The following is a 26,107-nucleotide window of genomic DNA, read 5'->3' as shown; positions in this document are numbered from 1 at the left end:
TGACTCTGAGGTCATTTCCCCACATATATCTTGAGCTGGAAGAACCTGAAGAGGTAGAAACCCGATTCTTCTCCACCAGGGTTCCAGGTTAGGTTGAAAGATCTAACCAAAAGCAAGAAAGATTGACGGGGCTGGGGAATTGGGCAGTGATGGAGTGAAAACTTGCCTACTTTGGGCATCCCCCTGCTACCCTAAACCAGGAGAAAAGTCCTCTCCAGAAAATCATCACGTCGAACAACCCTCGGACCAACTAAAGGTTCAGTCAAGTGCCTCATAGCAGCTCTGGCACATGACTTGCACGCATCTTAACCCCGCATGGCGCCGGGTGGGGGTGAAGGTTCCCAAATCCCCCAACCTAGGCCGCCGAAGCTCGGGCTCCTCCTCCCCAGCTTTACTCTCCTCCTGCTCTCCCTCGCCCAGGCCCTCCCCTAGCCTCGGCGGAGGAGGGGGGGCAGGGCTTGGCTCCGCGAGGCCCATGCATTCCAGAGAGCCGGGCCAGCTAGAGCAACAAAGGAGCCGGGTAGTCGGCAGGGAGAGCTCAGGGGGCTGCGGCGCGCTCGCGCGGAGGTGGCTGCTGGGCCGCGGGCTGGCGTGGGGGCGGAGCCGGGGATCGACTCCCGCACCCCTCGGCCAGCGCCTGGCCTCCATCGAGGGGCTGGGAGTTGGTTTTAATGGTGGGAGAGGGAATGGGGCTGGAGATCGGAGCCCCAGGGGGCTCCCAGGGCTGAAGACAACTCCGACCGCCAGGCGAGGGAGTCTGGAGTCCGTGCATCCTGGCCCGGGCCTGCGCTGCCCAACATGGGGCCCGGGTTCCAAAGTTTGCAAAGTTGGGAGCCGAGGGGCCCGGACGCGCGCTGCGCCTGGCGAAAGCCGGCCCCAGACTCACGGGGCGCACCGGTCGCCTAAGTAGCCTCCGCGGCCCCCGGGGTCGTGTTTTTGGCCAAGGGACTCCGGGGAGCGCGGGGGCGCCTCGGCTTCTGCTGAGTTGGCGGGTTTGGCCATGGCCGCTGCCCGCCCCGCGCGTGGGCCCGAGTTGGCGTCCCCGAGGCTGCTGCAGTTGCTGCTGGTGGTACTACTGGGGGGCCCAGGCCGGGGGGCGGCCTTGAGCGGGAACGCGACCGGGCCTGGGCCTCGCAGCGCCGGCGGGAGCGGGAGGAGGAACGCGCCGGTGACCAGCCCTCCGCCGCTGTTGCTGAGCCACTGTGGCCGGGCCGCCCACTGCGAGCCTCTGCGCTACAACGTGTGCCTGGGCTCGGCGCTGCCCTACGGAGCCACCTCTACTCTGCTGGCCGGGGACTCGGACTCCCAGGAGGAAGCGCACGGCAAGCTCGTCCTCTGGTCGGGTAAGCGCGCGCGGGAGCCGGGACTGCGACGCAGAGGTGATGGGACGGACGGTGATGGAAAGAAAAGGCTCAGGCCTGAACTGTTGTTGAGCGGGCGCGCCTTGCACCCGGGAGAGCTGGAGGAACGAGTCTGGAACTTTGGGGGGCAGGTTGTATGCGGGAAGGGGACCCTCTGTGATGGGAAAGGGGTGGGGGGAAGGACTGGAGAAGTGGGTCGGTTACAAAGAGGCTGAGCAAGGATGGGGGCGGCGCGGGGCAGATGAGTAGGGAGCTCTCAGCCACAGCAAAGGAGAGATGTATTCTTGAAGCAAGGTCCACGGGAATTCTGGGCAGTGTCAGACCTTCGGGAAATCCGAGTTGGAGAGAAGAAAGAGAAGCATGAAGGCGAAAGGCATTTAAGAATTTGGAGGGAGAGGGTAAGGAAATACTTGTGAAATTTGTGAAGGAAAAGATGCCCCCTAGTAATAACTAAAAGCCAAATGAGCCATCTGGTAATATTGATTTAGATCAGTCTAGGAAACCTGTGATTTTTGTCTTGCTTCTACACGTTCCAGTTTCCTTATCTGAAAAATGGAAACTCTGATCCACTCGGGTTAAGAAGGCAGGAGACAATTTTAGCAATTGTTTTCCGCTCTTTGGAAATGTGGAGCCTCAGGCCAGTGAGTGCTAGGGAAGAACACTGAGTCCGGGGTGTTGAGAGCCCGTGGACACCGTCCAGGGTAGCTGGAAGTCCCAGTCCTTTACTTGTTGTAGGATTGTGGCAGAGCTGGAAAACTGAAGACTGCACACAAACCAGTCGTTCCGAGGTCCTTTAGAATGGTTTCCCAAATCTACCTGTCATCCGTTTGGACTGAGAGCCTGTTGGGTGCTGGGGAGGGGAACAGCCTTGTCACCTTCCCACTCCCCACCCCCGCCCCAGTGTGATGTAAAAGCTGTTCTTGATGGAAAAAAAGAAAAGAAAATCCGGAGCCAGGAGCAAACCTGAGGGCCTGACAGACTGGCCTGCTGTGCCCCTAGACCTAGCTCTTCCCCTTAGGCTGGTGAGGATCCCAGTATGTGGTAGTGTTACAGGTAGGTAGACTGTCATTGTCAACTTGACCACTAGGGTTCTAAACTGAGGCTGAATGCTGCCTGGAGCCATGAGGTTATTGGCTTGATGCAGATGCTGGAGGAGGAACTCGGAGGATGGCTGATACCCAAGAGGTAGAACTGTATCCTACAGTATGGAGGTGATGTCCTAAAACAGCATTTCTCAATCTGTGGATCTCGAACGACCCTTTTACAGGAGTCACCTAAGACCATCGGAAAACACAGATATTTACATTACGTGTCATAACAGGAACAACATTATAGTTATGAAGTAGCAATGGAATGATTTTATGGGGTGGGGTCACCACAACATGAGGAACTGTAATGAAGGGTCGCAGCGTTAGGAAGGTTGAGAACCTTAGAATCTAAAGTCAGAATCTAAGGCAGAAGCTATCTAATCAACAGTAGCTTTGAAAAAAAATCCATAAATTACTATAATGTAAGGTCTCTGTGATTTCACACATACACACTTATGATAATATGTTTACATAAATGTAGTATAGAAGATATAAGAATGGATATACAGAGGGAATATAATTGTAGTCTTTGAAGTTATATGTGTGCAATATACGTGCGAAACACTGGCAGAATGGAAAAGGAGCATGAAAGAAAGATACGAACCAACAGGATGGCCCAGGTAGCAGAGCTTGCCGTGCATGATCTGAGTTTGATCCCCGGAACCCAAGATAGAAGGAGAGAACTGAGTTTTGAAAGCTGACTGCCTGCCTTATGTGTACCATGGTACCCATGTACCTGTGTGCGCTGTCTGTCTGTCTCTCTCTCTCACACACACAAATAAAATATATAAATATATACAAATAAAACATATATATATATATGTGTATATATATATATTTAAAGATTCAGCAGGGCCTGGTGGCTCATGCTTTTAATCTCTGCACTCGGAAGGCACAGGCAGTCAGATCTCTGTGAGTTCCAGGATGGCTAGAGCTACATAGTAAGACCCTGTCTCAACAAAACAAAACACCCCCTCCCTTCCCCCCAAAAAAAAGAAAAGAAAAGAAAAGAAAAGAAAAGAAAGAAAGAAAGAAAGAAAGAAAGAAAGAAAGAAAGAAAGAAAGAAAGGAAAGAAAGATTCAACAAGGTATCTCTGAGCACCGCCTGAAATAAGACTTGAGTTTAGGAGGCAGCCATATAAAAATGCAGATCTGGGGTTGGAGAGATGGCTCAGCTGTTAAAGGCTAGGTTTACAACCAAAAACTGCAGATCGCTCAGCACTAGATAATCATCAAGTCCTGTGTTGCTGAAAGGATATACTGTGTGTGTGTGTGTGTGTGTGTGTGTGTGTGTGTGTGTGTGTAATAGTTTGTCTCTCTATGTATAATATTAACTTATTTGTGGGGCCTGTGATTGAATTCTCCCAAGTGACATGTGAAAGCTGCCCTCTGAAGTTGTCAGCAGACAAGGAGGAAGTGGCAGCACCTTTTCCCAGCCCTCCAGCCCGTATGCCCGGGAGCAGCTGTCGAGCTGGCCGGAGTGTGCATGAGTTACACCCCTCTGCTGGTTGTTGAAGTTCAGGTCCCACCAGCTGCCTAATCAGAACTGTACAGGGGTGCAAGCTCTGTGGGTCGCACTGAGCTCTTTCCTGCTCTTGCCCATTGTTCGTTTACAGCTTAGATCTCTTCTCTCTGTGTGGACCAGAAATGGGTGCTGGCACAGGCTGGATCAGTAGATAGACAAGGTGAAAGCAAGTCATATGTGAGAATCACAGGTATGTTTGAGCAGGAGTGAGTGTTTGTCCTGCCTGGAATTAGAGGTCCTGATTTAGTGTTAGACATTGTCTAACTTTGACAAGTGGTTTTGTGGGTGATAAAGATATTCTAGCTTGTGTTCATCATAAACTTCTGAGGATAGAGATTTGATTGTGTTTTTCAGAGCCTCTGAGTGCTGAGTATACAGCCATCCGCATATTCATTCAGTTCTGTATTGAGTACATCACATCCTGAGGCAGGGAAAAAGAACGGGTAAACGGGTGTTAGCAATAACCCTGAGAAATATGGTGACATTGTAGGATGATTAAACAGGTGTTAGCTATACCTGTGAAAAGTATGGTGACATTGTAGGTGCAGAAAGTACACAAAGAGCTTCGGGAAGCAAGAGAAGATACCCAGAGAAACTGACATCTAATCAGTGACCTGAGAAGTAGGCAGGAATGCCAAGGGAGGGTTGAGACAAGGAATGGAAAGAGGTGGTAGCATGTACAGAGCTTTAGAGGAAGAGAGCATGGGACTTAGAAAGAAATATGGTAGAGGCATGGAACTGGACCAAGGCACATTAAAATCAGAACTGTAAGAGATAAGACTTGGGACTAGAAAGCCGAGGCTTCTTACCCCGTAGGAAATGAGATGTTATCTATCAAAAGATGACAAGGGGCCTCTGATAGAGACGGTTTTTAAGCAAGGGAAAAACGTAATCATATTTGCATTTTTGAAAGATTACTTTGGGCTGGGTCTGGTGACGCATGGTAGTAATTCCACCTTTGGGGAGGCTGAGACAGGAGGATCATTGTGAGTGAGTGAGTGCCAGGCCAGCTAAAGCTCAAGATCTCATCTCCAAACAAACAAACACATAAACAGGGAGAGGGAAGGACTGGAGTGGTTGCTCAGTGGTTAAGAGTCCTTGCTGATCTTAGGGGGAACCTGGGTTTGGTTCCCACCACCCACATGTAGCTCACTGCAGCCTGTAACTCCAGTTTCAGGGCATCCAGTGTTCTCTTCTGGCCTCAGTGCATCTGCATATGCGGTGTACACACACACACACACACACACACACTCAGGTGCACACATACATATCTGAGGGACAAGGCTGCTACAGAAATAGCCACCAGAGAGAAAGAGAACCTGGATCCTGGTTACTTGTTCAGGACATGGATGAAATAGTCTCAGTGGGAGATGATGGTGGTCAGGACGGGGGTAATAGGATGGAAGGCGGGGCAGATTACAGAGTGTGGGAGGTAGACTTGCTGATGAGCGGATGCCAGACTGTCTGAGCAGGCGGACGCGTGAGATGCTGGGGCTGGTGGTGCCATTCCTTTCTCCTGCTAGTAGAGGAAGGTTGAAGAAGGACGTGCAGTTTTGGCTTTGTGTGATAGACTCTCAGTGGGTATCTACAGGGAGATTCCCAACAGATCTGGAAGGAGGAGTCGCCATAGAGGACAGGCCACTCTACGCTTCCTTCACCCAGATCGCCAAATCTGCGCATGGTGAAGTTTATAACTAGGTCGTTCTGGCTTCTGGGTGTGTATAGAACTCAGGTCTTGCCTATGTTTTTCATCACTCCAGGCTTAGGCTTCTTTACTCAGTGTCTGCCCCCGTTACAGCTGGAAATGTGTCCTACCCTGCATTCCAAACTGACCAGACAAACATAACGTCTAGGCCATGGTCCACCTGGGGCCGAATCTGGTTTAGTAAGTGGGGCAAGAAAGCAAAAAAGCGAAGCCTGCAGGTAGTGAGGGGATAGGCCCCTGAGAGCCAGCACGTAGCCTGCTCTACCACTGCGTGCTATGTCTGTGTACACATGGGTGTGTGGCTCTGTTGCCTTGCCAGGGCCCAGCCAGCAGGAAAAAGACGGAAAAACCAGGAGGAATTCCTCACTGGTCTTTCAGACCTCAAGCTGGGATGTTGTTGGTGATGGTGGGTAATTGGCGAGGATAGCTTAGGAAGAATTTCCTTCTGGCTGTTTCCAAAAACAGGCTGATCATCAGGGCAATTAAAAACGCTGTGTGTGTGTGTGTGTGTGTGTGTGTGTGTGTGTGTGTGTGTGTGTGTGTACATTGTGACACATGTCTGAGTTCCAGCACTTGGGAGGCTAAGGCAGAAGTTGTAAGTTTGAAGCCAGTTTAGCACATACATAGCAAGTCTCTGTTTCAAAATAAGTAAATAAGTGTGTGTGTGTGTGTGTGTGTGTGTGTGTGTGTGTGTGTGTGTGTGTTTAGTATGAAAATACAGAAAACAAACCCATAGGCCAAAGTTTTCATTTTTATTCACATTTTTATTCTTTTAGTTGCAAAATATTCAAGGTGTACCAGAAAGTACATAAAATACAAAGATACTGGATAAAAATAATTGTAACGTAATGTCTGAGGACTGAACACAGGGCCTGGTAGCTGCTATGAAGGCAGCCTACAGCTGAGCTATATCCTTCAGGATTTGGTTTCCTTCCCTTCAGGGGTGGAGAGCAAACCTGGGGTCTCGTATGTGCCCCCAATTCCCAAGCCTTGCTAGCTGGCTATTTATTTGTTGGACAGATAGTCATATTCTGTAGCTCTGGCTGGCCTCAAACTCGTAGTAATCCTCCTGCCTCAGCCTCCCAGTGCTGAGATTACAGGTGTTAGCTGCCATGCCCAGATGTCTTGCTTCTTTATTACATAAGATTCATCCATGTTATTTCAGCTCTTTTTCGTTACTCAATAGTTTCATCATATGAACATACTGCAATTTGTCCATTTTATTCTTTTGTTTTGTTTTGATTTTTTTGATTTTTGAAACAGGGTTTCTTTATGTAGCCCTGGCTGTTTTGGACCGCACTCTGTAGACCAGGCTGTCCTTGAACTCACAGAGTTCCTCCTGCCTCTGTGTCCTGAGAGTTGGGATTAAAGGCCTGGTTAATATAATTTTAATTTTGAGTTTTTAACCATGCTGGTGTTCGAACCCAGGGTCCCCTACATATGAGGCAGTCACTTTACCTCAAAGCTACTTCGTTAGTCCTTATTATTTTAATTTGCATTTCCTTGATTGCTTGTAAGGGTAAACATCTTTGCAGATGTTTGTTGACCATTTGTGACTTCTCTTATGAAATATCTTGTGGAAATTACTGATCTGTTTTCTCCAGAGGGCTACCTGTCATTTGTATTAGATTGTGGGAATTCTTCATATATATTGGATATGAACCCTTTGTTTGGTGTGAGTGTTAGAAATATTTTCATGGCTTACTTTCATATTCTTTTTGTGTGAATACTTGAACGTTAATGTAGTCATTTATCAAACTTTTATGATTTGTGTTGTTTTGTATCTTGTTTAGAAAAAAGAAAATCCTTTTCTCTCCCCAAATTATGAATTTACTTTTTTATGAGAAAACTTCACAGATTTCCCTGTCACATCTAGGCATATAATTCACCTGAGGGGTTTTTGTTTTTGTTTTGTGTTTTGTTTTTTAGAGTTCTAGTTTCACATATATAGCCTCGATCAACATCATTTGTTAAAATCAATTTCTGCTGTTTACCACTGCCACAAATCTAATGTGTGTGTGTGTGTTTCTGGATCTTTGTCCTCTTCCTGTCACGTTGTCTTAGCTGCCATGTCTTTGTAGCATGGTCTTCACCTTTTCTGGCCCTCATCATGCAAGAGAAATCCAAATTCAACAACCATCTTCATCTGTAAAGTGAAACACATGGGATTTAAAACAATGGAGGGCCATCTATCTAGAATACACTAAGAACTTCAAAACTCATTTCATTTTATAGAAGAACCAAATGAAAACAAACAAGCTGCTTTAAAAAGGAGGCAATAGCTCTAAAGAGACATTCCTTAAAAGAAACAGAAGACATATGCCAATAAGCGCAAGACAGAACACTCAGATCACTGGTTACCAGGGAAATGCCACTCAAAACCACACAGAAATGTCACTTCATCCCAGTAAGAATGGCTGATATAAAAAATATAGACAATATAAAAAAATTTAAAAAGACAACAAGGTGCTAGTGAGAATGTGGGGGAGGCGGGGAAGGAACCTTTACACACTGTGTGTGTAGGTAAATTACCACAAAGGTATGCGGAAATCGCTATGGAGTTTTCTCTAAAAGATTACATATAGAACTATTCTGTGACCAGATATCCGTCTCCTGGATACGTGCCTAGATGGAGTGACATCAGTGGGCTGAGGAGACAGCTTCATGCCCCTGCTCACTGGATCATTGTTCACACAGCTAGGAAAAGAAAACCAAAGCATCCATCAGCTGATGAATGGAAAAGGAAACATGCCCCGGGTGGGGGTGCACACCTTTAGTCCCCGCACTCTAGAGGCAGAGGCAGGTGGAGCTCTGTGAGTTCAAGACCAGCCAGGGCTACAGAGCGACACCCTATCTCAAAAATAAAACAAACCATGATGCAGATACAGAAAGAAATGCTCTTCAGCCCTACGGAGAATGAGACTCTGACATGTGAAAACATGGATGGAATTAGAGTCACAGAAACACAAGTACTGTGTGATCTCACTCCTGGGTGGAATATAAAAGCTGGTTGACTAGCAGTTGAGAGTGGAATGGTGGTTACCAGAGTCTGGGGACTGTAGAGGTGCAGGAGGGACAGGACAGGTGGGCCAATGGGTGCTAAGTTAGTTAGGAAGCAAGGTCTGCTGACACTAAAGAACAGTTATCTACTGTGTATTAAAAAAAAAAACCCAGAAGAAAGGATTTTGAAAGTTTTCACCATGAAGAAATGGCAAAGGTTTCAGGAGATAAATATGTTTAACCAGATTTAAGCATTATCCAGTATATGCATGTCTCAAAGATTAGGTGATACCGGATTAATATGCACATTTGTGGGTTTTGTGTCCCAGTTAAGATTTTCCAAAACTGTTGGAGCCCGGAGCGATGGCTGAGTGCTTAAGAACACTTGCTGCTCTGGCAGAGGACCAAGGTTTGGTTCCCATCATCCACAGGATTGTTCACGTCCATAATTCCAGTTCCAGGGGGTCTGACCCCCTCTTTTGATAGCCAAAGAAACCAGGAATGCACATGGGGCACATACATACATGCAGGCAAAACACGCATACACGGAAAATGGAGTGAATAAATCTTTTAAAAGTGGGTTTTGTTTTTGTTTTTGTTTTAAATTACCGATTGGGGCCTTGTAGGATGGCTAAATGGGTGAAAGTGCTTGTTGCCAAGCCTGGGGACCAGAGTTCAGTCCCTGGGATACACATGGTGGAGAACCGATTCCTACAAGCTGTCCTTTGGCCTCCACATGCATGCTGTGGCATAGTGTGCCCTCACCTCTACACGCAGGCAACCAGACCCACACAAATAATAAAAGAGATTTACACAATTAGTAAAGCATGTAGGAGCGTAGAGAGAGCACATTGCATTGAAGTACATGGCTAGAGGTGGAACTCTGTGGACTGGCGCCCCATTTGTGAGGCCCCAGGTTCAATCGCCAGCACCAAAAAGTAGAAAGAATGTAATAGTTAGGTGTGAAGGAACACGTTTGTGAGCTAATGCATGTGTGCTTTAGTACCACGGTAAACAAGACCGGGTGCAGGTATAGCAGCCACTGGAATGTCCAGGTGGTGATGAACCTGATGGTGTTTCAGGGACCTGAGACAGCTGACTCCATTGGGATGGAGCCGTAGTTCTGCTAACGTCACAAGGATCTTCGGTGAACCTTATGCTAAGAACTCTACTTTATATAAAGTAGTACATCTCAGCATCAAGTGGAGAGTTGGGGCTACTGAGTGTGTGTATGTATGTGTGTGTGTCTCCGTGTGTGTGTGTGTGTGTGTGTGTCTGTCTGTCTGTCTGTCTGTGTGTGTCTGCGTGTGTGTCTGTGTCTGTGTGTGTGTGCATGGTGTGTCTGAGACAAGGCTTCGTGTAATCTAGGTCGGCCTGGAACTCACTGTCATGTAGTCTGGAATTCATTGTAGCCCAAGCTTGCACTGAACTCTCAGCGATCCTCCTGTCTCAGCCTCCTGTCTCAGAGTTCTGGGTTACTGGTGTGAGCCACCACGTTCAGTTGATGAGGAGACCCTCACATGTATACACACATATCTTCCAAATCCACTTTTATTGTTTTTTATATTTGTTTATTTATTGTGGTGTGTGTGTGTGTGTGTGTGTGTGTGTGTGTGTGTGTGTGTGTGTATGTGCGTGCATGCTCGAGCACTCTGTCCCTGATGACCTGAGTTCTGTGCCCTGACCCACGTGGTGGGAGAAGACAACTGACTCCCCTAATGTCCTCTAATCTCCGCACGTGCACTGTGGAATGCACACAGTAAGTAATAAAAGTTTGGATCCAATTGTAGAAAGTGTTATTTTAAAATTCTATCAATATGGGCATAGTAACACAGCCATTTAATCCCAGCACTTGGGAGGCAGAGGCAGATGGATTTCCTGGATTTCCATGAGTTCAAAGCCAGTCTGGTGTACAAAGTGAGTTACAGGTGAACCAGGGCTACCTCTGAGACTTTCTTTCAATAACTAAGCAGAAGTAAATAAATGTCAAAGCTCCATTAATATAAAGATGTATGTGCTCGCTTCGGCAGCACGTATACTAAAAAAAAAAAAAGAAAGAAAAAAAGATGTACACGTACTATTATTATTATTATTATTATTATTATAGCACTTGTGATCTTATTTTTTTTTGTTTCATATTTTATTAAAATAAAAGAAAACAGTTGTAGTAAATGCTTGTAATTCCAGTTATTCTGGAGAATAAAATAGGAGGATCCTGAGGTCAGTGCCAGCCTGGGAGATGTAGTGAGACTCCTGCCTCTAAGTAAATAAGTGAGTGAATAAAATCGGATAAATAAATATTAAAGCTGGTGTGGAGCCCTGGGAGTAAAGGGCTTGCTGCCAAGCCTGGTGACGTCCATCCCCAGAACCCACAGGGTGGATGGAGAGAACCCACCCCTGCGAGTTTTCCTCTGACCATACTTGAGCCCCCACCCCACGTAAATAAATGTTATAAAACTTCTAAAAAATGAAAGTTACAAAATTAATAGATAAAGCTGGGCAGTGGTGGCGCACGCCTTTAATCTCAGCACTTGGGAGGAAGAGCCAGGCGGGTTTCTGTGAGGTCAAGGCCAGCCTTGGAAGCTATGTGTGTACACATGTGAGTGCATCCTCATCAACTGAACGTGGTGGCTCACACCAGTCACCCAGAACTCTGAGACAGGAGGCTGAGACAGGAGGATCGCTGAGAGTTCAGTGCAAGCTTGGGCTACAATGAATTCCAGACTACATGATAGTGAGTTCCAGGCCGACCTAGATTACACGAAGCCTTGTCTCAGACACACCATGCACACACACACAGCTAGATCCAGGGTAGGCACAAAAACTACACAGAGAAACCCTGTCTTGAAAAAACAACAGAAAAAAAATTTCATAGATAAAACTTTTCTCTTTCTGGATTCATTTCTCTGAGAAGTTTTTCTGCATCCTAGTTATTTATGTATTTCATTATTTTATTTTTAAGCTTAGTTGCTAAAAACAAAAAGGAAAAAACAAAAAACAAAAGCCAGAGTGTTGTACAATTATAATCCCAGTATTTGGGAGATTGGGGCATTAAGAGCAAATGTTCCAGTCATCCTTGGCTATGTGAGACTGTCTCAAAATGCTCAAAATAAATAAAATAAAATAAAAACAAACAAAAGCAAACAGAGCCTCACTGTGTAGCCTTGCTTGCTGGGCTAGAACTTCCTATATAGACCAGGCTGGTCTTGAACTCACAGGACTGGCATGGCTCTGCCTCCCGAGTGCTGGGATTAAAGGCGTGAACCACCGTGTATTGCTTTGAAGGAACAGATGGTACATACATGTGGCATAGAATTGAAAAGGAACAAACTAAACCTCGCTTGTGCTTCCTGGCACCCATTTTCCCTCAGAGGCAGCCACTAAAGTTGGCTCTTTGTGTCCTTTTAGAGATGCCTGACATATTTCCGGATGTCCTTTATCTTTCCTCAGGTTCCCCCAACAGGTTCCAGTACATCATGTCCATTGTACAATGAATATTGGGGGGTTGGGGATTTAGCTCAGTGGTAGAGTGCTTGCCTAGCAAGCACAAGGCCCTGGGTTCGGTCCTCAGCTCTGAAAAAAACAAAAAACAAACAAACAATGAATATTAGGCCATATTGGACATCATTGCATTTCAGTATACTTTAGTATACATAGTTCAGTTCTGAATTGTATTCTATTATACATTTTAAAAATGTTTGTGTTATGAATATTCATGTCTTAGTTATTTTTCTATTGCTGTGAAGAGATTGATTTTTATTTATGTGTGTGTACATCACATGTGCATGGGTGTCCTCGGAGGCAAGAAGAGAGAGTCGGATCTCCTGGAGTTGGAGCTGTTGTTAGTCTCCTGATGTGGGTTCTGGGAACCTAACTTGGGTTCTCTGGAAGAGCTGCAAGTGTTCTTACATGCTGGGCCATCTCTCTAACCCCATGATCTTGTTTTTTACCCTATTGAATTTATCAGGTCTTTTCTGAAGTGGTTTTTAAAAATTCATTAGCTTCCGTGTGTGTGTGTGTGTGTGTGTGTGTGTGTGTGTGTGTGTGTGTGTGATGCTTCAAAAGGTCATTCTCACTCCAAGGTTCTCACTCCAAGGTTTAAAAAACAATTCACAAAGCCAGACACGATGCTTTTAAAATCCCAACCTCAGGAGGCTCCTACATATGGGTTGTCATAAGTCTGAGGCCAGGTTGATCTACCTAGTGAGTTGTAGGCCAGCCAAGAGTATATCAAGAAGCCCTGTCTTTTTTTTTTTTTTCTTTAAGATTTATTTATTTATTATGTATACAGCATGTATGGACTACAGGCCAGAAGAGGGCACCAGACCTCATTACAGATGGTTGTGAGCCACCATGTGGTTGCTGGGAATTGAACTCAGGACCTCTGGAAGAGCAGTCAGTGCTCTTATCCTCTGAGCCATCTCTCCAGCCCAGGAAGCCCTGTCTTAAAAACAAAACAAAATACGGCTAGTGTCTTGGTCACTGTCCTGTTGCTGTGAAAAGACACCAAGACCGAGGCAACTTACAGAAGAAAAGGATTTATTTGGGGCTGGCTTACAGTTTGAGATGGGTAGAGTCCCTGACCACATGGTGGAGGAGCCTGGCAGCAGAGAATTTACCTCTTGATCTGCAAGCATGAGGTACAGAAAAGAAAAAGCTAGCTGGGAATGCTTTGGGCATTTGAAACCTCAAAGCCTGTCCCCAGTAATACACCTCCTCCAACAAGGCCACGCCTTCCAATTCTCCCCAAACAATTCTACCACCTAGGAAACAAGCATTCAAATGTATGAGCCTGTGGGGACCTTGCTCCTTCAAACCACCATGCCTGGAGAAATATTGAAGTGGGCGAAGTGCTTGCCCTGCAGGCACGAGGACCTGAATTCAGATTCCCAGCATCTGTGTGAAACCCTAGACGTGGAGGGGCACTCACTGCTGTGATCCCAGCACCGGGAACAAAAGACAGCGGATCCCTTAGGCTTGGGAGCCAGCTGGTCCACCAAATCAACGAGCTCTGGGTTCAGGGAGAGACCTTGTCTCGAAAAATAAAGTGGAGGGTTGGAGGGATGGCTCAGTGAGTAAAAGCACCTGCTGCCAAGTCTGGGAACTTGAGTTCAATCCTCAGGACTCACGTGGTGGAAGGAGAGAACAGAGTCCTGAAATCCTCCCAGGCATGTGTGTGCCCGTGCACAGCCCCTCCTCCAGTAGCATAAGAAAAATGTAATGATGTTTCAGAGAGAAGCGGTTGAGAGTGATGGATGGTCTCATTCACACGCTCTCGCACACACGCGCGTGCACAGACGCGCGCGCGCGCGCACACCCACACACACACATAGGACAAGCATGCACATTGCACACATACACAACACCAACACACACACACACACACACACACACATACGACAAGCATGCACATTACACAACATACACACACATACCACAAGCATGCACACATACACAACACCAACACACACACACACACACACACACACACACCCCAAACAATACTGCTTGGTTTCTCATCTTTTCTTCTACTACTTTAATTTTTAAAATACTGTAGTTATTTTTGACCCACCTAGAGTTTTCTCTTTAAAAAAAAAAAAAGATCTATTATTACTAATTCTTAATGTGTGTGGGTACGTTTGAGTGCAAGTGCCCAGGGCGGCCAGAGATGCAGATTCCCCTGGAATTGGAGTCCAGGGTTTGTGAGCTGCCTGCTGTGGGAACTAAGCTCAGGTTCTCTTCAAGAGCAATATGCACTCTTAACCCTGGAAACTTCTTTTATGTAAGAATTGGAGTGGTGGTGGGGGAACTTTCCCCCTATTGACACAGGCACTTGGGAGGCAGGGGAAGATGGATTTCTGTGAATTCCAGGCCAGCCTGATCTACTAGTGAGTTCCAGGCCAGTCTACATAGTAAGACTTAGTCTTTAAAAAAAAATTAACTATTTTTCCTTGGAGAATTTGTTTTTAAAGTATGAAATAAAATATTTAAAATTAGAAAAAAAGGGAAAAACAATGTCACAAAAATCCAGAAAAATAACACATTTTTTAAAACTACCTCATGCTTCTTAAAATGCTGTAGCTTCCCGGCTTTTGTATTTTAAACATATTATTTAATAAGCATTCAATAAATCCTCCTCCCCTCCCTCCTTGAGACAAGGTCTCATATATCCCTGACTAGCTTTGAACTTTGTATGTATTATTGTCCAGGATGAACTTGAACTCCTGATCATCCAGCCTCCTCCTAGTGCTGGGATTCCAGGCATGTACCAGTTTATGTAGTGCTGAGGATCAGATTTACACCTTCACGTGTGCTAGGCAAGCGCCTTTTACCAACTGAGGTACATCCCTAGCCCCATGCTTCTCCTTTGCAGTGTTGTGAATTTAAACAAAAGCATGGAGTTATATGTTTTTAAAAATTGTTTTATAAAAAGCATAGAGTTGTGTGACTAGTCACCATATTTAAGATGGAGAATAGTCTCATCTGCTTTTATTTTTTTATTTTTGTTTTTTTCAAGACAGGATTTCTCTGTACAGCTCTAGCTGTCCTGGAACTCGATCCATAGACCAGGCTGGCCTCGAACTCTGAGATCTGCCTGCCTCCTGAGTGCTGAGATTAAAGGCATGTGCCATCACTGCCCAGCCTTTTTTTTTTTTAAACAGTTTTTATTACGTGTGTGTGTGTGTGTGTGTGTGTGTGTGTGTGTGTGTGTGTGTATGCAAGTGTGTCACGTGCCATGGTGGACATGTAGTGATCATATGACAACTTAAGGGAGTTCTCTCCTTTCACCATGTGACCCCATACTTCTAACTCAGGGCATCAGGCTTGGCGGCAAGCTCCTTTACCTCCTGAGCCATCTCATTGGCTCTCCGTCTGCATTTAAACAGATAGCCCCAATTTAAGGTTCAACTTAAACAATTTTTCTGTCTTAAGGATGGTGCAGAAGCAACATGCATTAAATAGTCATCATGCCACTACTTTTGAATTTGGATCCTTTCCCAGGCCAGCAATATGTGGTCTGATTTTCCTTTCCAGATGCTGGGCAGCAACCATTAGCCACAGCCCCAGCTCGGCCATTTGATCACATGGGGAAGTATTGAACATGCTACATACAGCATACTGTGTTGTTAAGCTTGACTGCTGAGTGGTTCAAGGGTTCTAAATGAATTTTTTCTTGGGATGTCATGATGTGTTGGGGGGACACATACATTACACAGTCCCCTTACAATGCCCCCCCCCCCAGCTGCTCTGTTTCCCACTTAAACCCACGGGCTCAGAGTTTCCCGACTGGGTCTTCCCTCTGGGTGATAAAGGCTCCCAGGTGAGGGTGACTGGCATCAGTGGAGGGACTGTTGTCCGAGGATATTGCATCATAACTGGCAGGAACTTCCTTGGAGCTGTGAAGCCTGACAGTTGGTCTCAGACTGGTACTAAAAACAGTGCTCTTAGTACTTGATAGGTGCTGTGCCAAACACATATGTTGTACCATTTCTCACTGTGCCCTGTATTCCACAAGGTAAATCTGTCATCTCCATTTTACAGATAAGGAGACTGAGGCTAGAGATAAAGTACTTTGTTCAAGACCACGCAGTCAGGGGATGGTGGGGTCAAGATCTGGACCTAAGCAGGCCGATCACAATGTCCATACTCCTTACTCCTGTAGTCCATTACTAACCCCCACCGAGACAGTGGTTGCCTGCCTCACCATGCCTAGCCTGACAGTGGGTCAGTTATCCACAGTGGCTCTCATTTCCCAGAAGAGTCTCCTAGCACAACTTCTTGCCTGGAATGTTGGTGTTCCCAAAGTAGGGGTGACTTTAGAGGGGCCATGAGGGCAGAGAGCTGAGCAGGCTGAGACCTGGGATGAGCAAGTCAACATCTAGGCTGGGTTGGGGGTTGGGGAAACATCTGTGTGTCTGTGCTGACAAGCGTCTGTCTTTCCTCCCTCTGCACTGGACAGAGCCTCTTCTGTTTCTCTCCATCTGACCTGTTTCCTCCTCTGGCTCTGGAGTTCCTGGCTCCTCTGAGTACCTCTTCTTAAACCCTCATCTCCTCTCTCTCTGCCTCAACTTGGTAAGAGGAAAAGGGGTTTTGGGGAGTGGGCACGGGGAAACATCTCTTGGTCCTGGTGAATGGGTCCCACAGCCCTTCTGCATTGGGAGAGAGAGAGGCCTTTGAAAGGTTTAGAAAACACCCTAAGGAGATTCTCCCCACCTGAGAGAATTCTCAGTCAGTGGCCCTACCACCCCTCAACAGAGTATTCAAAAGTGGCAGCCATTTTAAGAATGGTAAGGGAATTGCAGTGTCTGCATTGGTGAATGGGCCACAAGTCTGACTCGCACAAAGTGAGTGCACGCATGTAACAGACAGCAGATGAAGAACTAGACCATGTGGGGCTGGAGCGGTGGCTCGGCAGTGATGAGCACTTGTAGAGGACCCTGTTCGACTCCCAGCACCCACATGGCAGTTCACAACCATCTGTAGCTCCATTTCTAGGGGATCCAATGCCCTTTCTGACCCCCCACAGACACCATGCATACACAGGGTGTAAACATGCAAAATACTCTCACGTAAAATAAAATATACAAATCTAACAATTATTTTTTTAAAGAGCTAGACTATGCCCGGCGATTCTGGCCCTTCTCCTCCGGCCCTCCTGTAGTTGACATCTCTGGAGTTGGGAGTGCATATTTTGGGTTGTCACAATGACCTCGGGGTTCTGCTGGCATTTGGAGAACAGGGTCTAGGGGTGCTAAGTGTCCTGCAATGCACGGGGCAGCCCTGTGATACCAAGACTGCCCTCTCCAGATGTCCTCTTGAGAAATGGTATGGCAGAGGCTTAGGGAGCAGGGGCCACAGCCGTATCAGTGGGTCAATGAGGAGAGGGTCTTTGCCGCAATGTACCCACACTGTCACCATCTCCCAGGGCTCCGGAATGCGCCCCGCTGCTGGGCAGTGATCCAGCCCCTGCTCTGTGCTGTCTATATGCCCAAGTGTGAGAATGACCGAGTGGAGCTGCCCAGCCGCACCCTCTGCCAGGCCACGCGAGGCCCCTGTGCCATTGTGGAGCGGGAGCGAGGGTGGCCCGACTTCCTACGTTGCACCCCGGACCACTTCCCTGAAGGCTGCCCAGTAAGTGCTCTGTGGGGCAAGATAGGGTGGTCTAGCCGGGCACACAGAGCGGCTTTGAACCGAATACAGGGGAGTCAGAGATGTGTCTCCTCGGAGATCCTGCGTCTGTAGTCACGAGACACATGAGGCACACACCCAAGCTGTAACCCACTGTCTGGGTCTCTATGGAGGCGTCTCTGTTGACCTGAGGTGACATGTTGAGCAAACAGTTTTGAGTGTTCACTGTTTCGGTTGTGGTTTACAGGGGTTATGAATGACAGGAGGCCCTGTCTTCAGGGGTTTTTGTTATATGTCGGAGTCAGGGCAAACACACATGAAGCACCAGCAGCAGGAAGACGGGTGTGAGCTAGTGTGGGTTGGAAAAGAGACATCTGAAGTGATAACAGGATGATAATAATGATACTAACTATCGTTGTCTACATACAAATACCATCGTGGGAACTTTAACGTAATCCTTAGGTCCTGTCATGAGGTAGGGGCTACTCTCTCAGATGTGGAAAATGAAATACAGAGTAGTCAAATAATTTGTCCAAGGCTGTGGAACCTTTGAGCAGCTAGCGGGCCTCCAGCCGGCATACCTGCTTTTGCTGTGTTTCCCAAACAAGAACCTCAGCCCTGACTTACCTCTCTCCTTGGCGGTTCCTTTCTCCTCCCCTGTGCCAGAACGAGGTACAGAACATCAAGTTCAACAGTTCAGGCCAATGTGAAGCGCCGCTGGTGCGGACAGACAACCCCAAGAGCTGGTATGAGGATGTGGAGGGCTGCGGGATCCAGTGCCAGAACCCGCTCTTCACCGAGGCTGAACACCAGGACATGCACAGCTACATCGCAGTCTTCGGGGCGGTCACCGGCCTCTGCACACTCTTCACACTGGTGAGCGGTGTCCCAAGGGCCAGGGCACGGGACTTTTGACGGCCCAAGGTGCAGGGACTCTAAAGCAGAGTGGCTGGGCAGGGTACCCATGGGAGATTGTGGGAGGGGGGCGGTCTTGGGTTCAGATCAGGGCCTCTGCAGCAGAACAGACCCTCACTTCACTGCACGGCCACTTCTCCCTTTAGGCCACCTTTGTGGCTGACTGGCGGAACTCCAATCGCTACCCTGCGGTTATTCTCTTCTATGTCAATGCATGTTTCTTCGTGGGCAGCATTGGTTGGCTGGCCCAGTTCATGGATGGTGCCCGCCGGGAGATTGTTTGCCGAGCAGATGGCACCATGAGATTTGGGGAGCCCACGTAAGTCTCTTGGGGACCCAGAGGTGAGGGTGGAAGGAGGAAGACTGTAATGCATATTTTCCACAAAAGGAAGGGATTGGCCTTGAAGGTGACCATTCTGGGTAGGATTAGGATTTATTGTGTTCAGTGTTGAGACCGTGGCTTGTGTCTCAGCACCGAAACTGATCCTCTTCACCTCTGACCTGTGTCCTAAACTCCGGGGGATCCTCCGTGTTTTAGTAGATTAGGACCTGGGGACAGGGTGGAGCAACCTGGCGGAAGAGTCCTAGTGCTTGCCTCAAGAGGCCTCCTGCGTCTTCACAGCTCCAGCGAGACCCTGTCCTGCGTCATCATCTTTGTCATCGTGTACTATGCCTTGATGGCTGGAGTGGTCTGGTTCGTGGTCCTCACCTACGCCTGGCACACCTCCTTCAAAGCCTTGGGCACCACCTACCAGCCTCTCTCGGGCAAGACCTCCTACTTCCACCTGCTCACATGGTCACTGCCGTTTGTCCTCACTGTGGCAATCCTCGCTGTGGCCCAGGTAAAGTGGTAGGGTGCTGGCTGAGAGGGGTGAGCTTGGAGGAAGAGCAGTAGCTCATGATCCCTCCCACACCTTCCCGCTACAGGTAGATGGGGACTCCGTGAGTGGCATCTGTTTCGTGGGCTACAAGAACTACCGGTACCGTGCTGGCTTTGTACTGGCCCCGATTGGCCTGGTGCTTATAGTGGGCGGCTACTTCCTCATCCGAGGTGAGTCACTTGGCCAGGGTCAGCCAGGTAAGAGTGCGCTAAGCACCTGCTCTGTGGAAGTAGGAATCAGAGTGTCCAGCTCTGCTGCCTTCCTTTTTTTTTTTTTTTGACACGAGATTCAAGACCACGGTGCAATATAGAAAAAGATGACCCCAAAGGCAGGACAGCCCTTCTCTGAGGACAGAAAAATGTACCTCTTCTTTCAAAGCCATGACCAAGATTCTTGGTTTTTTTGAGGGGAGCTTGGGCTGGATTCCAGACCCTTTTATCCCTTGTTGGAGTATACTTGTATTATGAACATCCTGGGCCAGTTGGCTGGTCCACACGGACCATCTTGGGGCCATTGCTTATGTGTGCTCACACTAGCTTAAATATACTGTCATGTTTTTGGAGCTCGGCTTCCAAGTCATTTCAACCCCTTAACATACACAAACAGTTTTCATAACATGTACAGATTTACTGGTCCCTAATTTCCCCGTCTCAATCTGCCACCCCCTGATTTGCCTTGGTCTCTAGCTCATTTGCCTTGGTTTGCTTTATCAGCTTTGGTTTCCTCCCCCTGAACTGTCAGCCTTCTGTTCAGCCTTCTTCCTTGCCTCTCTGGCAGAGCGTCCAAGCCTCTGCTGTATGTCGCACGTCTGTGCCATCCCATACGGTAACCGGTAGCCACGGATGTTGAAATGAGGCCAAACTGAGATGCTTTTTGAGCGTAAAAAACATAGTGTGTTTGAGATTTAATATGAAAAAGAGAGGGGGGGGGAAGCTCAGATATAGATTATATCACTAATAATTTGTCATGTGGAATGTAGAAGTGGTTCTATTTTGGCTATATTTCGTTTGTAAAATTATAGTTTCTTTCTTACTGTGGCTCCTAGAAAAACTGAGGTTTTTCTGTGTCTGTCTCACAATGCATGAGCAATGCTGTTGTTGACTGTTCCCATCAGAATGGCTTTCATGCTTTCCTCTCTCTGTCCTTGGCTGTCTCCTAGGCCCTGCCATGGTCACCCTAGCCCACGGCATATTTGCCAGCAGCTGCTCTCATTCTCTGGTTCCCCGAGCTTTAAGCCAGGTTGGGCGGAATTAGTCATCGGACTCCAGTGCCGTGGGACCTCCCTCCCTCCCCTTCCCAGCAGAGTGGCCTCTCTCTCCCTGGCCAATGCCTGAGCTGTCTTTCTGTGCAGGGGTCATGACTCTGTTCTCCATCAAGAGCAACCACCCTGGGCTTCTGAGTGAGAAGGCCGCCAGCAAGATCAATGAGACCATGCTGCGCCTGGGTGAGTAGTGCCCAGGGACTTTGGTCAGCTCAATGCTGCATCCTCCTGGGACCTCCAGGATGCAGAAAACAGTGGGGAGAGTTAAGTACTCAGGGGACAGAGCCAAGGTGGAGGTGATAGTGGAGGTGGCAAGTCCCTGTAAGAGCATTGGCTGTTCTTCCAGAGGTCCTGAGTTCAATTCCCAGCACCCACATGGTGGCTCACAACCATCCATAAGGAGATCTGGCACCCTCTTCTGGCCTGCAGGCATACATGCAGACAGAGCACTGTATACATAATAAATAAATAAATCTTTAAAAAAAAAAAAAGAAGAAGAAGAAGTGAAAGGATCCAGGTCGGTGCCAAGACTACTTCCCCTTCCTGTGGCCTCCCACAGTTGCCTCCAGGACCTTCTGGATTTATTTTGGAGGATACAGTTCTTGACCTGAGCCCAGCATGTAGTCAGTCACCCTGGACTAGGCTGTCTTCAGTGCTCAGTGGGGCAGGTGCCCTCCTCTCTGGTGTGGCTACCGTGTCTGTTCTGGTAACTGATCCTGCCCCTGAATTCCACAGGCATCTTTGGCTTCCTGGCTTTTGGCTTTGTGCTCATCACCTTCAGCTGCCACTTCTACGACTTCTTCAACCAGGCTGAGTGGGAACGAAGCTTCCGGGACTACGTGCTGTGAGTGAGGGGCCGCGGGCTTGGCTGTGGGAGTGGCTGAGTCGGAGCTCCGGCTAGAAGGCAGCATCCCATTCTTGTCTTGCGGGGTCCTGCCTCAGATAGAAACAGCTTTCACATTACTGTTCAGCTGCACATGTCTGTCTGCAGCCCCTGGGCAGGCTGTCCTGTGTGTCTGCAGCTGTTCAGAAGCCAACCCATGTTCTCTGCCTGATTCTGACCTCTCAGGCTGCAGAAGCTGAGCTCTCTCATTCTGTGCCTTCTGCCTTCCGTGGCTCTCTCCGAGTCACAGCACAGGGCCAGGTCCTGGGACAGTTCAGCACCCTGGTCAAGTTTGCCAGTTTTGCTTGAGCTTTTTGAGTCCCAGTGAGGGTGAACCAAGAGTAAGCGAGTCGTCTCTACTCCTGAAAGGATGCCTGCAGCTACTGGGGCCCTGGTTAAAACTCCCCTTGAAAGGGACACTCCTGGCCTGGAGCGATGGCTCTGCTGTTAGGAGTGCTTGCTACTCTCCCACAGGACCTGAGTTCAGTTCCCAGGACCTATACCTGGAGCTCACAAATACCTGTACCTCTGTATAGCTCCAGGGATACAATACCCTCTCCTGGACTCTGCCGGCATCTGAATATAAGTGGTATACACACACAGAACGTATACATACAGGCACATAGATATAAATAAATCTCATTAATAAAATAGGGGATAGGGACGCTTGCCCTGACTGCTTCTGGTTCATTCTGGTACTTTTCACCTTCCAGTCTGGGAAGCTGTAACCACAGTGACACTGGATTCTTGTCCCAGAGGTTTGATGTGAGGCTCAGATAGTTAATAAAAGCTCCCTAGATGATTCCAAAGAATGCCATGGGGGCTAGTGTATAGTTCAGTGGGAGAGTCTAGCATGCTTGTGGCCTAGGTTCTGTCTCTAGCACTGACACAGAGAATACATCCAACCAGGGAGCACCATGAGAATCACGCTGGGGCTCAGCTCTTTCCTGGATGGAATTAAGCTTGCTTTATGCTTGGGTGCCTTCTTACTGGATTCAGACAGCCTCAGCGGTTGACCATCCCTCACCATAGGTGCCAGGCCAATGTGACCATTGGGTTGCCTACCAAGAAGCCCATTCCAGACTGTGAGATCAAGAATCGGCCCAGCCTCCTGGTCGAGAAGATCAATCTATTCGCCATGTTTGGTACTGGCATTGCCATGAGCACCTGGGTCTGGACCAAGGCAACACTGCTCATCTGGAGGCGCACCTGGTGCAGGTGGGGTTCGCAGCCATCTAATCTTGTCCTTCCTGTCTTCCCCCAGGCTCATGTCCTCACTTGAGGCCTTGTCTAATCCAAAACACAGGCTGGGGCAGCTGTGTGCCAAAGCTCACTCCAGAGCTGCAGGCTAATAACTTCTTAGCAGCTCACCACTGCCCTCTAGTGACGGCTTCTGTTCCCTAGGAGGTTTGGGCCTAAGTTGAAACTGGGTGTTTTTGCAAGGAGGGCCCACAGGAGCTGTGTTCTAGGCATGCTTTGTTGCAATGAAGGCCTCAGCTTCTCAGAGTCCTCAGGACTTCTGGTCCTTAAATATAGAATTCCAGGTCTTTCGATGGATTTGAAAGGAAGCAGCTGCTTTTCCATGTTCCAGCCCCACCCTGTCTGTTTTCAGGTTGACTGGGCAGAGTGACGATGAGCCCAAAAGGATCAAGAAGAGCAAGATGATTGCCAAGGCCTTCTCTAAGCGGCGTGAACTGCTGCAGAACCCGGGCCAGGAGCTCTCCTTCAGCATGCACACTGTCTCCCATGATGGACCTGTGGGTGAGCCTCAGTCTGGTCTCCCACTGAGACACTTAACCTCCACAGTACCTGACCTGTTCCCGCCCAGGACACAGGGACACTTTGGCAAACTGACAAATAAGACACTTCCACACTTGCACTCTGCTCCAGTCTTCCACACTGGGTCCTGCCCTGTTTCTTTCTTCTCCCGGCCTGTTCTCTGCTGGCGTGGTTCTCTGAGCAATCTACTCCCTCTCCCTTCTTCTCTACCATCTCCAGTGGCTTTTCTGGGCCAGAGGAAGTCAGGGTGCTGCTGGTCCTGGACTTACGGTCTCAAGTTATACCTTTTGGGGACCAGAGGCTGCTGCCCTCCGATTCTGAATGGGCAGAGATCACTGGTTACAGGGTGGAATCCCTGCCAGCTGCAGTGGGAGGGACTGCCTAAGAAAGATGACTGGTGTCACATAAGGAAGAGTCACTGTTCCTTCTGTCCTCTCGTTCCCAAAGCGGGTTTGGCTTTTGACCTCAATGAACCGTCAGCTGATGTCTCCTCTGCCTGGGCCCAGCATGTCACCAAAATGGTGGCTCGGCGAGGAGCCATACTGCCTCAGGATGTGTCCGTCACCCCTGTGGCAACTCCAGGTATGAGGGCTCTAGCTTCTGCAGGAAGGGGCGAGGGGCACAGGGCTGGGAGTATATGGGGCTGCTAGACTGGGGGAAGAAAGGAAAGGCTTCAGAGGACCTGAAGGGGTGCCAAGGCTTGGGGAGCCTAGAGTGAGGGGTTCCAGAGCTCAAGAATAGGGGTTCTGGGGAGGGCAGGGTGGCAAGGACAGACTTAAAGACCTCAGCTGTGTTCTTTTTCTGACAGTGCCACCGGAGGAACAAGCCAACCTGTGGCTGGTTGAGGCAGAGATCTCCCCAGAGCTAGAGAAGCGCTTGGGCCGGAAGAAGAAGCGGAGGAAGAGGAAGAAGGAGGTGTGCCCACTGGGGCCAGCCCCTGAGCTTCACCACCCTGCCCCTGCCCCTGCCCCCAGTGCGGTTCCTCGGCTGCCTCAGCTGCCCCGGCAGAAGTGCCTGGTCGCTGCAAACGCCTGGGGATCAGGGGAGTCCTGCCGGCAGGGAGCCTGGACTCTGGTCTCCAACCCCTTCTGTCCAGAGCCTAGTCCCCATCAAGACCCATTTCTCCCTGGTGCCTCAGCCCCGAGGGTCTGGGCTCAGGGCCGCCTCCAGGGGCTGGGGTCCATTCATTCCCGCACTAACCTAATGGAGGCCGAGCTCCTGGATGCAGACTCGGACTTCTGAGCCTGCAGGGCAGGTCCTGGGCCAGGAAAGATGAATGCACACTTTTCTGTGGCTCTTCTTCCTGAGAGCACACCTCTGGGGTCTTGTCTGACAGAGTCTGTGGGCCAAGTGCCTGCTAGCAGAGTTCTGTGTGTCTGGCTCAAAGCACCGGACTGTGGGAACAAGCTGAATATAGCCATTGGTAGGTCTCACGTCAGGAGCAGGACCCCCTTGTCTCTGCTCCACCAACTAGAGTCTGGATGACAGTGTCAGTCTCCAGCAGAGCTTGTACTAAGGCAGGAACGGCAGAGGCAGGGATGACATTACCCAGAGTGGGAACCAAGCCCGTGTCTGGCAGATGAGGGCTGGCTGCCCTTTTCTGGCACTCTCAGACCCAAAGTGTTTGTGTGTCATTTGTCCTTTGTCTAAGTGGGGACAGGACTCTCTTCTTCCTCTGCTGGGTAGTTGTGATGACCACTCTCATAAGGACTATAACTGCTCTCACCAGATGGCCCTACCCCAAACATCCTCCGTTTTCCTGTATTCCCCACATTTGCATCTCATTCCACCAGACCAACCTCTTCCTGCTTAGCACCCTGAAACTGCAACACACACACACACACACACACACACACACACACACACACACACCCTTACTACTGAGCTCAGTCTCCAGGTGAGAGACTGGTCCCGCTCCAGGCCTGAGAGAGACATGTTATTTCTTCCGCATGTTCATCCAGTGGCGATGGACCCTTTGACTTAAGGGGCTACGTTGGGAAGCTTCTGTAGCTTGAGCTAGGCAAGAAAGCTTCTTCCGACTTCTGTATCTGCTGGGAGGGGGGAACTCCCCACTTTTTTACAATGTCTAGTCATGTTCATAGTGCCCCACATTCAAGAACCAGACAGCAGGACGCCTTAGTAGCTGGCTGGGCTCCAGGTCAGGGCATCGGTATGAGGAGAAGAAGAAGAAATATAAACAGGAAATAAAACGTTTTTGTATACGCTCGTGTGTGTTTCCTTGCTTCAGCCCCAGCTGAAGCTGATGTACCTGGTCCGGATCTTCCATGTGTTCCTGAGGCTTTTTTGACCAGTGGAGAGCTTGGGGTTGATTAGGGCATGAGTGAGTCAGATGTTGGGCTGATTCGGCTTATTGTGCTTGCTACTCTTTCCAGCTACTTGGCTGTAGATGGACAAAAGATCCTCTGTGGCCACAGCTGCATCCCTAAGTACCGAACAAGAGAGTCAAGGACAGACATGCAGCAGGCCTTGGAGTGGCCACGGGAAGTGAGTGTTTCTCTGGTAGTGTATAGATTGGCACAATCTACCATTGCAGTGGTGGCATGCTCTGCCTCCTAGCAG

The 26,107-nt window shown here is 48.7% G+C and overlaps 1 protein-coding gene across 2 annotated transcripts; it reads left to right on the top strand.

Annotated features, from left to right (window-relative positions):
• The first annotated feature begins 531 nt into the window (after positions 1-531).
• Positions 532-25,749, top strand: Smo (smoothened, frizzled class receptor). 2 transcript variants are annotated; one of them, XM_076566582.1, is made up of 13 exons: positions 1,225-1,343; positions 16,640-16,752; positions 17,606-17,811; positions 18,475-18,684; positions 18,870-19,042; positions 19,346-19,565; positions 19,651-19,774; positions 20,956-21,048; positions 21,601-21,709; positions 22,781-22,966; positions 23,361-23,509; positions 23,975-24,109; positions 24,336-25,749. In XM_076566582.1, the coding sequence occupies exons 3-13, from the start codon at positions 17,665-17,667 to the stop codon at positions 24,767-24,769; spliced, it is 1,980 nt and encodes a 659-aa protein (XP_076422697.1). In that variant the 5' UTR covers positions 1,225-1,343; positions 16,640-16,752; positions 17,606-17,664; the 3' UTR covers positions 24,770-25,749. The 2 variants fall into 2 exon arrangements, with proteins under 2 accessions (XP_006979462.2, XP_076422697.1); XM_006979400.4 differs by lacking the exon at positions 16,640-16,752 and having other exon boundaries at positions 532-1,343.
• The last annotated feature ends 358 nt before the right edge of the window (positions 25,750-26,107 follow it).

This window comes from Peromyscus maniculatus, chromosome 3, assembly GCF_049852395.1.
Source record: "Peromyscus maniculatus bairdii isolate BWxNUB_F1_BW_parent chromosome 3, HU_Pman_BW_mat_3.1, whole genome shotgun sequence".
NCBI classification, from domain to species: domain Eukaryota; kingdom Metazoa; phylum Chordata; class Mammalia; order Rodentia; family Cricetidae; genus Peromyscus; species Peromyscus maniculatus.
This window is presented reverse-complemented; position numbering and strand designations above follow the sequence as displayed.

Coding starts and splice junctions, on each gene's coding strand:
- Smo (XM_006979400.4), top strand. CDS start 1,001: ATGGCCGCTGCCCGCCCCGCGCGTGGGCCCGAGTTGGCGTCCCCGAGG. Junction 18,685..18,869: donor TCTGCACACTCTTCACACTG/GTGAGCGGTGTC, acceptor TTCTCCCTTTAG/GCCACCTTTGTGGCTGACTG. Junction 19,566..19,650: donor CAATCCTCGCTGTGGCCCAG/GTAAAGTGGTAG, acceptor TTCCCGCTACAG/GTAGATGGGGACTCCGTGAG.